The sequence below is a fragment of the Diuraphis noxia genome, unplaced genomic scaffold (genome assembly GCF_037042655.1).
Source record: "Diuraphis noxia isolate RWA-SAM2 unplaced genomic scaffold, SU_Dnox_SAM2 contig0002, whole genome shotgun sequence".
Classification (NCBI taxonomy): Eukaryota; Metazoa; Arthropoda; class Insecta; order Hemiptera; family Aphididae; genus Diuraphis; species Diuraphis noxia.
Genome location: NW_028301712.1, coordinates 26,457,792 through 26,472,430, shown reverse-complemented (window position 1 = coordinate 26,472,430; position 14,639 = coordinate 26,457,792). Strand labels below are relative to the sequence as shown.

At 28.8% G+C, this 14,639-nt stretch overlaps 3 protein-coding genes and 1 long non-coding RNA gene across 4 annotated transcripts; 2 read left to right on the top strand and 2 right to left on the bottom strand.

The window, feature by feature from the left end:
* Positions 1-616: 616 nt before the first annotated feature.
* LOC149058279 (uncharacterized) lies at positions 617-2,805 on the top strand. The gene is made up of 3 exons (XR_016190552.1): positions 617-1,348; positions 2,118-2,300; positions 2,687-2,805. It is a non-coding gene; the product is annotated as an uncharacterized LOC149058279 (long non-coding RNA).
* Positions 2,806-5,778: 2,973 nt separating this feature from the next.
* ND-13A (NADH dehydrogenase (ubiquinone) 13 kDa A subunit) lies at positions 5,779-7,356 on the bottom strand. Its single transcript, XM_015513796.2, has 3 exons — positions 7,143-7,356; positions 6,875-7,051; positions 5,779-5,965 (listed from the first exon to the last, which is right to left on the bottom strand). The coding sequence occupies exons 1-3, from the start codon at positions 7,269-7,271 to the stop codon at positions 5,900-5,902; spliced, it is 372 nt and encodes a 123-aa protein (XP_015369282.2). The 5' UTR covers positions 7,272-7,356; the 3' UTR covers positions 5,779-5,899.
* A 210-nt stretch (positions 7,357-7,566) lies between these two features.
* On the top strand, positions 7,567-8,820 carry LOC107165519 (uncharacterized). Its single transcript, XM_015513795.2, has 2 exons — positions 7,567-7,961; positions 8,029-8,820. The coding sequence occupies exon 2, from the start codon at positions 8,049-8,051 to the stop codon at positions 8,430-8,432; it is 384 nt and encodes a 127-aa protein (XP_015369281.1). The 5' UTR covers positions 7,567-7,961; positions 8,029-8,048; the 3' UTR covers positions 8,433-8,820.
* Positions 8,821-9,078: 258 nt separating this feature from the next.
* Ns4 (Nucleostemin 4) lies at positions 9,079-12,782 on the bottom strand. Its single transcript, XM_015513802.2, has 11 exons — positions 12,571-12,782; positions 12,361-12,490; positions 11,343-11,697; positions 11,051-11,261; positions 10,861-10,965; positions 10,681-10,772; positions 10,477-10,599; positions 10,262-10,387; positions 10,052-10,202; positions 9,837-9,977; positions 9,079-9,485 (listed from the first exon to the last, which is right to left on the bottom strand). The coding sequence occupies exons 1-11, from the start codon at positions 12,665-12,667 to the stop codon at positions 9,232-9,234; spliced, it is 1,785 nt and encodes a 594-aa protein (XP_015369288.2). The 5' UTR covers positions 12,668-12,782; the 3' UTR covers positions 9,079-9,231.
* Between the last annotated feature and the right edge of the window lie 1,857 nt (positions 12,783-14,639).

The following is a 14,639-nucleotide window of genomic DNA, read 5'->3' as shown; positions in this document are numbered from 1 at the left end:
ATAAATATTTAATCACAATTTGCGATAGGTACGTATTTTATTGAATCTATGACTTGTTCATAACTTCACCTCTAACAAATTATTTTTTTATTTTCAATTGGTTATGTCCATTACCCGTCTAATATAATATTAATACCAATACTCCGATAAAATTATTCTACTATAGCTTTTACCTAGTAAGCTTTAGTCAGTTTAAGCAACTATCATATAATAATAAAATTGTAAATAATTACGCATGGATATCCTGAAATTATACAGCTTTATTTTCAACATTTAGACAACAATTAAATAATAATAGTATGAACTTTAATAGGTATATTATTACTATATATATATTATTAAAACATTAAAGTAAAAATACAATTTATAGACGGGGGGGGGACACAGAGATAATGATTATTGGTTTTTGTATGAAGTCCGTGACAATATAGTCTTAGTAAATAGTAATATCCTGCCACTAGGAAGTAATAGTTATTCCGTATTCGTTGCGTAATATTGTACTTAGTATCTAAGATACTATGAATAGTATGAAATATAGGTACTAATATTTTTTCAGTAATTTAAAATAATTACTTACAACGAAGTTAAAAAATTAACTATATTCGGGAGTATTTAACCAAGTTAATTGGATATGCCATTGAATAAATACTAATATTTTCAGTTGGTACCACGGTTATCTACTGTAGATAACCGTGGTTGGTACCTGTAAATAAATGTTTACAAATAACCAATAGTTACACTAAAGTCAAATCTCATTGTAAATTTAAAATTTTATTTAAACACCGCTACTAGTTAGGTGCCTATACATATTTATTTAGCATTATTGTATAACTACGCTATATATAGCCTATAGGTATAGCCGTATAGGTTAGGTATACACCATAGTCCATAAGTCTAAAACTGCACCTAACAATGCGTTTAAATTAAATATAGGCATAACCGCATAAGGCACCAAAAGACGATTCGTGTACGAATGGTATATATTATATATTATATAGATGCATGAAATAATTATGACAAATAAATATATTATATGATGTGTTATTATATAATGAGGATACACCTATTATACCAACTCGATTGAAAAATATAATACACGAATCTATATTATATATATATATAATAGTTATATTAGTTATGAACAAACCTACCTAACAGTTATACCTAATATTAACTATTTAACTATCAGTTTGACTTGTTGGTTTAGCTATTTAGTTAAACTTACGTACGACGTAACTAATCCAAAATAAATGAGAACATTAAAAGAGTAGCAATTTTGAATGAAAATGTCAATTTGACGAAACAAATAATGAAATAATATTACAATTGCGAGCAATGAATATTGCAGGTAAAGTTTATTTTTTTTTGTTATTTTGGATACATTGTTTGTAGCCACTCATATAGATATCTAAGTGTCGAATTCAATTTTTTCATAAAATTTAAGCAAAGAAACTATTTCTAAAAAAAAAAAAATCTAGAGCACTGATATTTTTTCTATGTACATTAGCGACAAATTTTTCAGTAGAGCAATGGTTTTCAGCATTGCATGTCCATAAACTTATTTGAAAAAATAATTAACAAGAATTGTATAGTTTACCTGTCATGAACTGTTTATTAGTGTTTAATATAATTAATTTACTTCAAAAACACTCAAACTCAATTTCGGTAAATTTCGGTGCCTGGTTAACATCTCCAGTTACAGTGCCGCATGTGTCTTCCCAAAACTGATTATCTTTTAGTGAATTTCAAACAAAATTTCAAAACCATGTATCTATATGTATGAAACCCATGTATCTATTTCAAATTTTTCAAATTTAATCCAACCTGAACATCCAGCTTGGATTTTTCTTTGAAATTCTAATTTGTTCCTGTTACATATATCAATGTGTCATAGTAGTACTTTAAATTGTAATTTACTGAATTTAAATAGTAAGTATGTTAGAAAAAAATGTTTATTTTGATTAGGTAATGATATTGTTATTTATAGGTAATAAATTATTTTGCAATCCATTAAGGAGTAATATTCGTTTAAGTACAATAGGTATAAAATATTAATTATGATTTCTCAATGACAACAAACTGCCATAATTAAAATTTGCAACTTCTCAACTTTAAAGGATTCGGCGAAATATTAGCAATACACAAATACACTGATACCTATTCAAAATTCCTGGCTGTGGCGGCTCCGTATTTATTAGATATTATACACTTCATGTGGATGCAACTGGTGTCAAAACACTTGTCGAATCAATGCTAATGACTTGGAGGGAGGGGGTACAGCTCTCATCAAAATCGTTCAGGTAAGTGATACGCATAATTTATGATAATATAATATTTGGGGAATCGAAAACTCAAAATTCGAGTTAACTAATAAGATTAAAATCATTCTCAATGTCAATACGTACTTATTATACGCTTCCGTACGAGCGAATATCAAAACCCCTTCGAAGTTTGTTACAAAATCCGCGGTGACCATGGAAAGACTATAGGCTTCTGGCTGATTTGGTCCACCGGACTTCATATTCACATTTTAAAATTAAATAAGATAATCATTTAATATAACAACTGTATTTAATCATTCATCTTAACATTTTTAAGGGCTTCTTATTGATTTTAGATCTATAAAATTAATGAATATTATTTCTTAGATAAATCAGTCACCATATATTTATATTTGTTATTTTAGTCATTAGAAGAAAAAACGGTTTCACACAGATACAATTTCAAATTTGTGAACAAGATGTATCGGTTGCTTCAAATCAAAATAAATACATTTGTGAACATCGACAAATTTATACAAGAAACAATAAATTATGATTTATTATTATTATTTCATTGTCATCTCATTTAAAATACAAAAATTGAAAATTGTGGAATACGAAGCTAATAACTTTTATTATAACCTAAGGGCCCTTTGATCAGACCGCAGACTGTGCCTTTTAACGCCAGTCTGCGAGTGTCCTATAATGGCGGTGACAAGTGACAACAATATCAACGATAAACAATATTACATTTCATGTCCAAATAAATTCCTTAAGACATTTGTCACTGAAGACGAAAGTATCCACTGCGAGCATTTCAACATAGGCGTAATCTGTGGTAAATTTTTTTTGGGGGGGGATTGGCATTCTGTGGTAAAACTAAAAATCTATGTAGGTAAGCCAAAATAACACTGTAAGTTTCCCAGTCAGTTAAATATCTGATAGGTCAATCGCCCCCTCCCAGATTACGCCTATGCATTGCAATAATATAATATACCCTAACACGTGCTAAAATTTTTTAATTCAATACAGCGGGACACGCGCACATTACACCTAACGCTGTTTCACTCGCACAATATTATTACTACACTTGTACACCATATAATATTATAATATATTAATGGCAACAAGCGCATTATCATTTTAATCATTTAATCCTATTGTGATGCCGATGTCCGGACACGATGTGCCATATGTGAACTCTTTGTGTATATATAAGTACTGCAGATTGTCGTGTGCGTTATATAGCATGCTTTATACCTATAACAATATTTAACCCTACATAGATTTGTATAAGTGTGTTCAAATAGTATAACCGTTAAAGCTCCGTGTCCCCATCCCTCCACGACTCTTTGCAATTAGCTTAACTTTAACGAGGTTTTATTTTTCATTTGTTATTTTAATAGCACCTGCAACGATACCGTATCGCAGCGGTAGCGTAACATAAATCCGTCGATTACCTACAAAAATAAAAATATTTTATAATAACGCGCTCCGACTATTATCATACGCCGTGTGGATGTATATGGCGTAATAATATTATGTATTTTATTTATTATAATATAATTCGTATGATGTTCGTCGTAAATCGTAACAACTAATAGTACCAAGTTGTAGGTAATATAATAGTTGGTAGATAAATTAATATAACGGGATACCTACATAAAAAAATAATATTATGATAAACGCAGTGATGTTATTACCTATAGGTATCATAGTTATTATTACATACACGAACGATTTATCATAAAATAATAATTCATAATTTATATGAAATGATTAAAAATGAAAATTTTACAAATAAAACCTTATAGGTAACGATAATATTGAACGATTAAAAATATAATAAATTAGCCTATTCGCTACAATGGTATTGTTTTTACATGATCGTAGAGCTACACATTACATATAGCCATATAAGTTCACACACGATCTTATTAAATTTAACAGATCAATAATGCAGATCGCCGCCACTAATGAATACATTTAAACATTCAAATAACTCATTCTTTTAGTGTTTAGTCCGTTTACTTATCTCCCGAATTCTACCATCGAAGTTGAAGATCGGAACTTTTTTCTACTACCTGCTATACAGAAGTTTTCTATATTCTATAATTATTTCCTATAATGTCTTCAGAAACAAAAACCAAGAGTGTGTTTTTTAACACCATTCATCATCATTCATCAGTCTACTCTGAATCTAAAATTTTATTTATTTACTATATTTTAGGATTTTTTCTTGCTATTATTGCGCTTCAAAAATAAGGTCAATGTTAACACGGGGTTCTATTTAGGTAGTCAATTTAACCCACACATGTTATTTTATACACCACAATATTATATTTTCAGAAGGTGTCTCATATACTTAGGTAATTATTATGATAATGTTTAATCCATTTGAATAATGAAATAATTGTTTATGAATTTATGTCTATTAATAATATAGTACACATCTATTTCCGTGACTACAAATGAAAATATGAATTGAAGTTGGTACTTTGGGAGGATATAACTTCTGTTTTATAGACCAGTTACATCTGGAATTAAAAGCAATGGAATGAAAATATTTAGTCTATTTAAATACAGTATATTATATATACTGTATAAAGATAGTAGTATAATATAAACTTATATATTTAAATATTCAATATATTAAAAATAATTAATAATTCATCAACATTTATAAATACAGCATATTAACTCTTTAACAAAAGAGATATGGCAGTTGATTCAGCATACCAGTCATATAATTAGCTATAATATTAAACTATACTATCAAACATTAAATAAAATATCTATAATTTAGAATTTATAGATTACCTACTACATATCATAATTTATTGGAAATTATTTCACAAATTAAATAACACCTTGTTTAATTTAAAACACAGGATTATTAATTTTTATTATCAATTTCAATTTAGGCATTTAAGTGTTTAGTAGTTCCAATTTATTGGACAAAAAAAATTGAGAGTATTTTTGTGAATCTTTCTTTAATCAGGTATGTTTTCAGAAATATTTTTGTATATTATGTTGTATTTCATATAATTTTGTTCTAACAAATTTAATGTTATTCCTGACTGTAAACTTCTTTAGAACTATTTTTATTTTTTCATTTAATGCATATTTTGAACTTTTGTAGAAATTTAAATACCAAGAGTAAAAAAATAAAAGGATAAACTTAATTACATATGAAATTCTTTTGTTTTAAAAATTTAAACTAAACATACTAAATTTTATTTAATTTCTATACTTTAAGTTGAATAAGAATAGTGTCAACGTTAAAGTAACAACAAAAATCACATTTTTGGATTCTAAGCATAGCAATGAATGTATTTCTTTATGTGTGTCTTGTAATCACGTTTTGTTAAATTGAAAATTCTTCGATCTTTTATGAAAATGGTTTCTTGACCAAAATTGGATGGTGGTTTTTTTTCAAATATTTATTAATATTAATTATTGATTTATATCTTTTCTATCTAAACAAAAATTAATACATTTCAATCAAAACTAGATCTTTTCTAACAAATGTATTTTATTTCTAATATAAACAGATTCCAATTTACAATTTGTTATTATTCAATATCTGTTCATCTAAATAATCTTCAAAACAATTTGGTTTAATAATATAATAATTTTTAATGACTATCCTTTTTGAAAAACTTCAAGCCACAATATCCGCAAGCGTGATTTCCTGGTTTATCCTAAATAATATAAAAGAACAAAAGATTAAATCACAAGACAATATAAAATAAACATCAGACACTTTAACATTATAATATTAAAATATAGATGTTGTACTCTAAATATTATAATATATTATGCTTTGTTATTAATTAACTGTTGACAAGTCAATATAATTTGAAATAATGAATGTGTTCATTATTAAATAAAAAATAAAAGCCCAACAGCTTTGAGGATATCAAATTATAATTTATTATTTTATATATATTTTAAATACTATTGTTTTTGTTGGTTAATTAGTTCATTTTTTTAAGAAGTTAGAATGTCTATTTGGATTTTTTGATGATATTAGTTAAAATTAAAAATTAAAATTACAGAAATCAACTTTGTTAATTTTGCAAACAGCAAGAAGTTTCCCTGATTATAATCTATATTTCTTGTCATACAAGCAAAAAACATACAAAATTCTTGCGCACACCTATGTTGAACACAATATCATTTAATGTATTAAAAATGAAATTTTTTTCTTATTGATAGTGTGTCTCTTAAAAGCCTATTAGAGCAATATTGATTGAAAACAAATTTATTTATATTAGTTATAAAATGTTATAGTTTTAAACCAATGTGAAACCTAAAACAGTTAAATATTATAAACATTGATAATCTAATGCATTATTTAAAAAAAAAATCATAGCCTTAAAAGAACGATTTAAAAAATCAAAAAAAGAAAAATTTTAATATTCCAAATTATTTAAAATTGGGATTACTAATAAAGTTAATAGCCTGACATTACCAAATAAGAAGCATAATGAGAGGAATGTGTTACACATAATGTAAAAATGTCATATTTGACATTATGAAACTTAAATTGTAACAATCAGTTTGTGAACAAACATATATTTATAACTTTATAACAATTGACTGTGTACCAAATTTATGTAGACTTTAGGGTGACCCAGTGGTCCGCCGCCACCATCGCAATAAACAACTCGCTCCGTGCACGGCTTAGGTGGTATTTGGTTGATGAGATCAATGGCAAACGACTTGTTCACTTCCTTCTCCTTGTCGATGAAACGCGCCAAACGATAATCATCCTTTTCCCATTTCTACAACACGACGTATAACACCATTAACATCATTATCGATAAAAGTCAGCGGCGGCAGTGATTTGTGACCATTTACTGGGCGACTACTCACCTGACCAGTGTGAGTTTCCACTTCTTTCGGTTCCCACGAATATTTGGCCGCTTGCAAGAGCGTTGGGCGACATGCACGCTGCGTCAATCCCACCGCAGCAATCTTCAATCCCGACGCGGTCAAAGCCATAGCAAAATACAACGAAAAAATTACAATCGAACCAAATTCGGCTTTAACGGGCTATCACGGACGGCCGACTCAAAGGCGAAAAGTTATCTCACACAAATCCACTGATAATGAAAACATATGTTACTACTCATTTGATACAATGATAGTGTGATACGGAATACTAATTTTAAAGGATCGGCGGTTTCACATCTAAACACGTCATTAATGATTCAATATTAGTGGTAACTTGTAAGGTGATGGTCCTTAACGAAATTGGTCACTTAAATTATTAAATCAATTTTTTATGCGACACGGCAATAATATTTTAATTCTGTCCGCTGTCCGATCCGGACCGGATGTGGTTGGGGGATTGTTTACGCGTGATAAGACCGAACAGAATAAACAATGATAATATTGTTGACAATATAACAACTGTAAAGTAAATAATGTGTACCCTATCGACTGTAAACAACTATACAATTTTAAAGTGACAAATTTCGAGTTTCGACGGAAGTTGTTTAACACCATAGATGGACGTTAAAAAATTACCGATATTTTATATTAAAAGTTTTAAAATATAACTGTTGCTGTTATGCGTTCAGAAGTAATTTGTCTCTTTCGTCACTAAAACGTACTTGATTTTTTTACCGGATTAATGGCCACGTACCGTTCGACCATCCGCCGTTGATGGATCCGTTTCGTCAGGCTACTGTATGTAGTACACCAATAGTTACCTATTATAATAACTAATAACAATAATAAATAACGCTGTCTACAGCAAGCTAGTCAGTAGCTAATATGGAGTCCAAGTTTTCGGGATTTGCCAAAGAGACCACTGCCAGACCGGCGTGTAAAAAATGCGGTTATTCCGGTCACTTAACGTTTCAATGTCGGAATTTCATAAAAATCGATCCCAACAAAGATATTGTGTTAGACGTGAGCAGCACAAGCAGTGAACCGGATGAGGAGTATGTGACACCACTGGTACAGCTGCGCGAGACTGAGTTAGCATTGAAATTAAAAGAGGCGGCATCCAAAAAAAAGAAAAAGAAGAAGAAGAAATCAAAGAAACGCAAGCACAGTACGTCTGACAGCGAGTCTTCTGATGACGAGGCAGTAGAGCGAAAAAAGAGACATAAGAAACACAAGAAACATAAAAAAGAAAAAAAATCTAAAGATTAAGTAGTAAATAAGTAGATATTTTGTAGGTTTTAAATATTAACTAAAATATTTAAAATTTCCATAATTTTATTTTATGCAGTTTATATGACCCTATGTATTCAAAATAAATCTTATAAAATGTATCTATATTTTTAAAATATTTAAATAGTTTTCACCTTGCAAATTGTGACATTACATTCAAATAATAAGTAGTGGGAGATTAAAACAAAGGTAAATATGTAAAAACATACTTAATCTATATCAAAAATTCCACAAATTGTACAGTCCTCCATTATAAATGTTCAATTTCATATTGTGTCAACATATATTTTGAACTGCACAACTATTCTGACAAACAAAATATGACTTTGTTCTTTAGTAATTAATTAAATGGTTTTATACTTGAAAAGTAATATTATTTTTTGTAATTAGAGTCAATCAGTGAATATAATCTTAAATTATGCGTGGAAAGAAAACATTATACATATATAGTACATTTTTATCACCACTTAATTTATAACACCTTAATGATTGGTCAATCTAATGTTTGAATTTTAGTTTAAACAAAAAAATCAAAATAGAGCTGAGTGAGTGAAATTATATTACTAGACTAATTAGTATAAAATAAAGAAATAGTTGCATGGGTATAATCAACAAACGTTTAAAATTATTTAATTTTATTAAACATTTTATTTTATTATTATGAAATAGAATCACTTAAATTTACAACCGGTTATAATTGAAAAAAAAGTGCTAATATTCATAAAAATACAGATTAACATAATATTATCTTTATATAGACAAAACTGTAAAACTGGTATCAATCAGACACATCCAAGGCAGCAAACTTATTAGATGCAATTGCTCCACATACTTCTGAGCTATCGCTATCACAAGATACATCTTCATTACTGTCATCATCCTCAATTTCACTAGTGTCACTGGGAGCAGTTAGAGTTGGTTTTTGCTCATCATCCGATAGTTCTATACAACTGTGTTTATATGTATCCAGCTCATCCACAATGCCTTTAATTTTCCATATATTTTTTAGTTCTGCAGAAGACGACCAACATTCTAAAGAATATAAAAATAATGAGTATAGATATTTTGAAATATTTTGAAACAGTAAAAAATATTTTTCTATTCCAATTAACCATACTTAGTGGCAGAATTTAAACAACACCCATTTATTCTACCAAGTCAACTTGTCAATGCATCAGTACATATAATTAGTGACATGTCCTTGCACACAAATCAACCACTAAGCATAGTTCTAGAATGCAATGAAGAGTCCTGATTTTTATGTTTTTACACATGTTTATAGTTATTACTTAGTACTGTAAGTCCAACTAATTATGTAAATTTGCATACAATTTACAACTAGTCAAAAATATTCTAAAAAAAAAAAAAATTGATGTTTCATACTTTTGTTTAATGTGAATCCAGGAGGTCTCAATGCTAAGCAAATTTTCCCACTAAGTGTCATACGTAGTAAATGATTAGCAGCTCGATATGTATCTGGTCGTCCTGCTCTAGCGGTAATAAAACCTCGTTTAATTGCCCAACCTGAATCATCATTAAAAAACAATCCATACATAAAAGCAATTTAATATATTTTTTAGCACATTAAAATAACATACTGTCACAAATGTCTATTGTAGACCATTCATTTTCTCCAGACTCTGGATGTTGTAGGTTTAAAAGTTTTATCAGATTTAATCTTTCAGCTAAAAATGTAATAGTCGAATATGGTTCACGAAGTTGTGCAATGGGATAACATCCCATTAAAACCTAAAGAAACTTAATACATGAAACCTTAAGTTATATTAAGTATTATTATTATTTAATACTTGTAATGGTTTAGGGAGTTTAGATGGGAACACCAGTCCAGGGCAGTCACACAAACGGACACTGGGAGTTAAAAATATTGTCTGAAAATGCTTTGTATGGCCAGGAGTTCCAGAAACACTAACAACCTTGAAAAATAAAATAATGAAATAATAGGTAAGTATTACAATATGAAAAATGTTAAAACTAACTACATTGTAATGTAAAAAGTAATTACTTTTTTGCCCATCAATGCATTCAAAACCGATGATTTTCCAGCATTAGGTTGACCCAGCAAACCAATTGTAAGATAATTGTTTTGAAACAAATCAAAATGTTCATAACTTGTTTCTGGGACAGCCTAGAAAATAAGAATTTTATGAAATATTTAATCATTTTTTTCCAAATTAATAATATTATTTGCCTACAAAATATAACTCACAGTAATTTTTTCTTCTATTTCAACATCTTCTTCATCATCATATTCCAATTCTTTTTCTTCAGAAATTTTATTTTCCCAACTCTGTAAATCAACTACAATACATAAATTATAAATACATATGAAAGCATTAAGAACACATATTTATAGTGTTTAATTTAGTAACATTTGAAAAAAACATACTCTTTGCTTGATATTTTTCTATAATAGATTTACATTCTTTCAACAAACTTTCTGCAGCTTCTGCAGCCATCTTTAATTTACCTCTGGGTTTTTTTTTCTGAACGCCTGTAACATACATAGTATATTTTATTAAAATTGTATAAAAAAACTGATCTTTCATAACGTTTTAATTATTATTGTCGTTACACACCTTCTTTAAATTCAGAACTGTTTTTATAAGAAGTAAAAAACAACACATGCACTTTAGCTTTGTCATCATCATCTAAATTATATGTTTCTGTTATATTATGTTTCCAAGCCAAACCAATAGCTGATGGCACCAAATCCATTTTATTCAGAATTATGATCAAACTCTTTTTTAAAATCTTTAATACGTATGTGAACAAATATGTAGGGACAGCCTAAAAGAAAATTGCACTTAAATTACAAAGCTTTATAATAAATAGATAATAAATTAACGAATGGTAATATTGATAGCTCACTGGATAACGAGCATCAGCAATCCATACAATAATGTCTGACATTTCCATAACACGCCACATCTGTCGCCAAGTTTCCAAGTTCAGCTCAAAATAACTTAACTCATCCCAATCACTTCTTTTTTTCAGTGTCATTAAATACTCCTTGAAATAACCATATTCACGACTATCCAGCTGCTCTCTTGTCATATCTGGACTCCATTTAGGTCGTGTTGGAAAACCAAGCTCATTGCCACAAAAATAAGGAGCGGGGTCAAACTCAAGTCCTTCTTCCAATATTGGAAATATCTGCTTTCTTGCATTTTCTTTTCTTTTCTTTATTTCTTCTTCAGTTTCTTTGCGAAATTGTAGTACATACCTAAATAAAATTTATAAAACTTATTCAAAATTGTGAAGATACTAAGATAAATTTAGTTATGAACAAATGTTGTTTTAAAGTCATTGAATTCAACCAATGTTGTTATTAGCTCTAAAATTAGAATAAGTTTACATATTATCTAATTTAAAGATAAAAATATTAATTAGGATCTGGTCATGTTTTAATGATACCCATTAACATTTTAAAGTGAGTATTGAGTATAGTAAAATTGTAATATTTTATTAAGTTATCTGTGACTCATTAAAATATCGGAGACATCTACCATCCAGGAGCTAGCAACACCAGCTGGTATATTTACACTGTGCATTTCTGAAATTGAACTTTTTTTAAATATTTTATATTCTGATTTTATAAAATGCAAATAGAGATTTTTTTTTTTGGTTGTTCAGTACTTAATAATTGGAGGGCCACAAGTTGTATACAATTTTAAAACAAGCTTGTATAATATATACCTTACAAAAATTACTGAATCTATTCAGGGCGAAACAAATTTCAAGGCCATTTAATTAGTTTTCCTGGGACAAACTCTTTTTATAGCACCATAATAATATCAATTAAAGACTGATTTTTAGGTAGGTATCAACAGTGAATGGCACAATAAAATATAAATAAATAATTTAAAAAATGTCTATTTATACACACTGGTTAGGATTAGATTTACCGCCACGATGTAATGGTTGTTGATTGATACTCTGCACGTTGAACTCCGGCGGATGTTCTTTGGGAGGTCGGACATTATTTCCTTCAGCTCTTTCGTAGCCAAATTCAGATCCTATTTAAAAATATAAAAATACAACCTTGTAGAATAACATAAATGTAATCTAATGATTACATATTCTAAATGTTTCCTACCAGACGCTGCGTTAAGTTGTTTTCTTTTCCTTTTTTCTTGTATCTGTTGTTTCTTTTGTTTGCCACTGAAGGGCAGTTTTCGACGTCCCTGAGGCATCGCGATATATTATTATTATAAAATAAAAAGTTAGATTTCAACGGTTCACCTGCTCTTCAGTCTTCACACAAAAAATAACGATTTTTCATAAATCTACCATCGGTAGTCACTATCACTAAAAATATATATAAAAATTGTAATCTTATCTAAGTAAATATGAGTTCAGTGATACCATAAATTTCTACCACCATCAAACATGGCCCCTGACCACGAACTTATAATATCTGAGTACCATAACGATAGCCATGGCCCATTGGTTCTCAACCTATACCGTTTATTAGTGCTCTTCGCGCGGCTATTTAAAGATACTAGATCTTCTCTAGTTCTGTACTTTATGGTTAATTACGGTAGAGAGCCACTGATATTTTCACAATTTTTTTTTACATCTCAGATGACACATCTGTACTCTTTTAATACGTGTGGACTGTGAAATTAACATAGTTTTCGAACTTGGAAGCAGTTGCTTCTCGATTTTTTTTTGATACTGTTAATAGTTTTGGGTGATAGTAAAAGACATTTAGTTACTAAATAATAATTATAGTAGACTAATAGTAATAATACTGATCTTTTTTTTTTAGAGAGAGAAAGGAAGGACTACCCGCAAGCGCAAAGTACCACTTAGCGCCACGAGTCACTACCAAAAAAAAAAAGTACTTATATTTATAATAAATTGTTAGTTGATAGACGGTGTCATTTTTAGGTTTGTTTCGCCACTTTGTATGGACATTAGTGTATCTCACATTCTCACTCTGATGTGTTGTAGGCAATAGAAAATGTGTAATGGAGTATCGACCCGGTGGCATATTACCATTCTATACATTGTTTCACAACCTGATTGGCCGAATTTAAATTGCCCGCTATTTTTCCAAACAATTAAAATAAGAATGATAATAATATCAAAATAATTATGTATGATAATTTATTATCATTATATTGCGCGCCAAAAATTGATTATTATAATGAATTTTATTATTATATGTATAGCATAATATAATATACTACATAAGGATAAGGACTTGGTTTTTGCTTGCTAGTGTCTTGTATTTTAACTGCGAATCAATAAGTATTGTCAGTTCTTTATATTATACCATTTTTTTAAATATGTATCTTCAATCATATTTTACTAATAAAGTAAATTATGTAGATGTTCGAAGTAATATAAATTCAATTGATGATATTAAACAGTGGATGAATGAGTATGGAACTTTAAAAAATATACTCACTAATAAATCATTGACTACTTGTCTACTTATTTTAATACATTTACTTCATTATTTTGTGTAACTTATAGTTAAAATAATAAAATGGAATGAATTTGAAAATATTTAACTACAATGTAACAGTAATAGTAATCAGTGGCGGTTTTTAGGGGGGGAAGGTGGCGTTCGCCCCCCCCTGGATTTTTTTTGTGTCAACTGTTATGTTCTGTAAGGTATATATGCATAATTATATAAGTTATATATGCAACTATTATGGAGGGTGGGGGCACAAAAATTATAATAACAATAGCAATATCTGCAAATATGCAAGACGTCAAAACAAAAGAGCAAAATCATATATAATGGGACCCAGGTCACAGCACAACCAGATGTACCATAGCTGCTATAGCATAGCAACCTTCACACCACTCAGTCTCATGAACGCACTATTGTAGACTATTATAATTTTGCTAAATTAAAATAAATGATTATTTCTTCATAATTTGAACATTGATTATAAAAGTTGCATCAAATAGGTTTCTGGAAAGGCACATAAAACAATATTATATTCTAAGTCTCAATTACCTATTCCAGAATAATATTTTCAAACTACAACAAAATAACTAAAAACTTTATTTTTGGTTTTAACATAGAATAGGTGTAAATATTAACAAATCAAAGTATGAGAATTTGCTAATTTACAGATGAATATCTAGTGTTTAAATTTAAATGCTCTTAAAAATTAATTTGACTTTCGTATAGCCTTTTTTTCT

Coding starts and splice junctions, on each gene's coding strand:
- ND-13A (XM_015513796.2), bottom strand. CDS start 7,271: ATGGCTTTGACCGCGTCGGGATTGAAGATTGCTGCGGTGGGATTGACG. Junction 7,052..7,142: donor TGGAAACTCACACTGGTCAG/GTGAGTAGTCGC, acceptor GTCGTGTTGTAG/AAATGGGAAAAGGATGATTA. Junction 5,966..6,874: donor CTAAAGTCTACATAAATTTG/GTACACAGTCAA, acceptor TATATTATTTAG/GATAAACCAGGAAATCACGC.
- Ns4 (XM_015513802.2), bottom strand. CDS start 12,667: ATGCCTCAGGGACGTCGAAAACTGCCCTTCAGTGGCAAACAAAAGAAA. Junction 12,491..12,570: donor ACAACTTAACGCAGCGTCTG/GTAGGAAACATT, acceptor ATTTTTAAATAG/GATCTGAATTTGGCTACGAA. Junction 11,262..11,342: donor TTGCTGATGCTCGTTATCCA/GTGAGCTATCAA, acceptor ATTTTCTTTTAG/GCTGTCCCTACATATTTGTT.
- LOC107165519 (XM_015513795.2), top strand. CDS start 8,049: ATGGAGTCCAAGTTTTCGGGATTTGCCAAAGAGACCACTGCCAGACCG.